This window comes from Fukomys damarensis, unplaced genomic scaffold, assembly GCF_012274545.1.
Source record: "Fukomys damarensis isolate Sample0158 unplaced genomic scaffold, DMR_v1.0_HiC HiC_scaffold_25, whole genome shotgun sequence".
Lineage (NCBI taxonomy): Eukaryota > Metazoa > Chordata > Mammalia > Rodentia > Bathyergidae > Fukomys > Fukomys damarensis.
The window spans coordinates 3,917,279-3,919,288 of NW_022900937.1; the positions used below are offsets into that span (position 1 = coordinate 3,917,279).

Here is a 2,010-nt window from a genome sequence, read left to right on the forward strand (position 1 = left end):
GGCCGCCGAGTTCCCGGCACGCGTGGGGTGGGGGAGGGCGCGCCGTGCACCCTTGACCCTGTCTTCGCGCTGCCCCGCCTCTGAGTGCCTCAGGCGACAGCGTTCCCGCCCGTCACCCGCAGTTCTTTTTGCTTTTTTAATCTTTATTGACACATAGGCCTCCCTCCGTCTCCTGGTGCCCTTCCCGTTTGCCAGCGTTCTCTCTGTCTGGGCTCGTTTCTGCCTGTGGCCTGGGTAGAGCAGGGGCAGAGAAGCAAAGATATGCTTGACAAATCCATTTATAAATATAGAATTTTACCAATAGTTGGAAAGTTTGGGGAAAAATTAAAAATACCATATTATTCTTCCACAGTGATCGCTTAAACACGAACCCATAAATGGACAAAAACGGGAACTAAAATAAATGCCTACGATTTTTTGCGTGGTTCTTTTTATTTTACAAAAGTAGGGGGCCCGGGATTTAGCTCAGTGGGTCCTCCACCTGCCTCACAATTACAAGGTCCTGAGTTCGATGCCCGGTACAAGAAAAAGAAAGTATAACACCAACAAAAAAGTATCCATCGCCATTTAAACTGTGTAAGGCATTGTCTGTTTGTATGATCTAACCAGTTAGTTTACATGTGAGACACACGGACAGAATAAAACAAGTAGTCTACTGTCAGATAAACAGTTCAACATTTAAGCTGTGTTGCCATTGTCATTTCTAATCCCATAGATCACCATATTTATATTTCATGTTAAAATTCAACTCTACCTCGTATTTAGAACTTACCTGTCTTAGAATACCAGACAGAGGAAAAAGCCTTACATAAACATGGTCCGTATCTTTTCCTGTCTCCAGCAGGATGACCGTTGTCAAGTATTTGTTTCCCATAGTGACCGTGCCTGGCCAGCGGTGCACAGAAAACAGCACACGTGCTCCATAATAGAGGCTGAGAACTGGAGTGGAGAGGGGACAGCATCACGCCTCGTGGAGGCTGTGACCTTAAATACCGACTGCGCCCTCCCGGGTCAGAAGTGGGTCCTCCTGCGTCTACCCTCGCTGGCCCCGCCCTCCTCGCTGGCCCCGCCCTCCTCCCCTGTCTCCTTGCAGCTCCTCCTGTTGCCAGGCCCTAAACTGTCCAGGTCAGGACCGTTTTGTTTTTGTTCTTGATTCTTTGCCACCACTAAAATTGTGGTGGCAATTGTGGCAAACTCTCTGTTCATTCCATGAAACTGTTTTATTTTATTTTTATAAACAAGGGATTCCAGCAGGACATGCTGTTCTCAGGTCTCCTCTGTTCTCAGACGGTTCCTACGTTTCTGTGTGGTATTTTCAGCTCCTCGACACACACTCCCCCAACACACGTCACTTATTCTAAGCTTGCCCACCCATTGCCAGGTTCAATGCCCAGTCACCAGCGACTCAGGTAGCGAAGATGTATCCATGTAGTTCCCAGACTCACAGGCTGTACCTGCGTCCCTGGCGTCTCCCTGGGGAGCCGAGTCCCTGGGGTCTCCTCACCCCATTTATGTGTTGGACGACTAAGCCCCAGTACTGCAGAAGGTGACTGTTTGGAGACAGGGTCTTGAAAGAGGTGACTAAGACAGAAAGAGGTCACAGGGGCCGAGTCCGGCACGGCAGGACTCAGGAACGGCCAGAGGAAGACACAGTCGCAAGTACAGCAGAGGCCTCGGAAGAAACCAGCCCTGCCGGCGCCCCGATCTTTGACATCCAGCCTCCTGGACTGTGGGGCGACGCACTCCTGCAGTTCAGCCACCGGGTCTCTAGCTCCTGGTGTGGCCACCTCACAGGGAGCACCTTGTCTACACTGCATTGCTGGGGTTTCTCTCTGGAACGCACTCAGAGGTGGGGCGACTGGATCACGCGGGCGTGACGCTCATCACGGAGGAGTCCACGGCTGCGCTCGTAGCTGACTGAGGTGGAGGCGGCCTACAGGCCGGAAGGATCGACCCCTCCTCTTCCTGCGCGCCGTGCGGTGAGCAGCTCCCCTCCACCAGCCCTGAGCC

General features: G+C 52.1%; 1 protein-coding gene across 1 annotated transcript in view; it reads right to left on the bottom strand.

Moving 5' to 3' along the window:
- The window catches only part of LOC104874501 (cytochrome P450 2U1), a 16,093-nt gene extending 15,090 nt beyond the window's left edge, over window positions 1–1,003 (bottom strand). The window contains exon 1 of the mRNA XM_010641540.3: window positions 773–1,003. Within this exon, the coding sequence (XP_010639842.1) occupies window positions 773–962 (190 nt within the window). The 5' untranslated portion in view covers window positions 963–1,003. The remainder of the gene's footprint in view (window positions 1–772) is intronic.
- Between the last annotated feature and the right edge of the window lie 1,007 nt (window positions 1,004–2,010).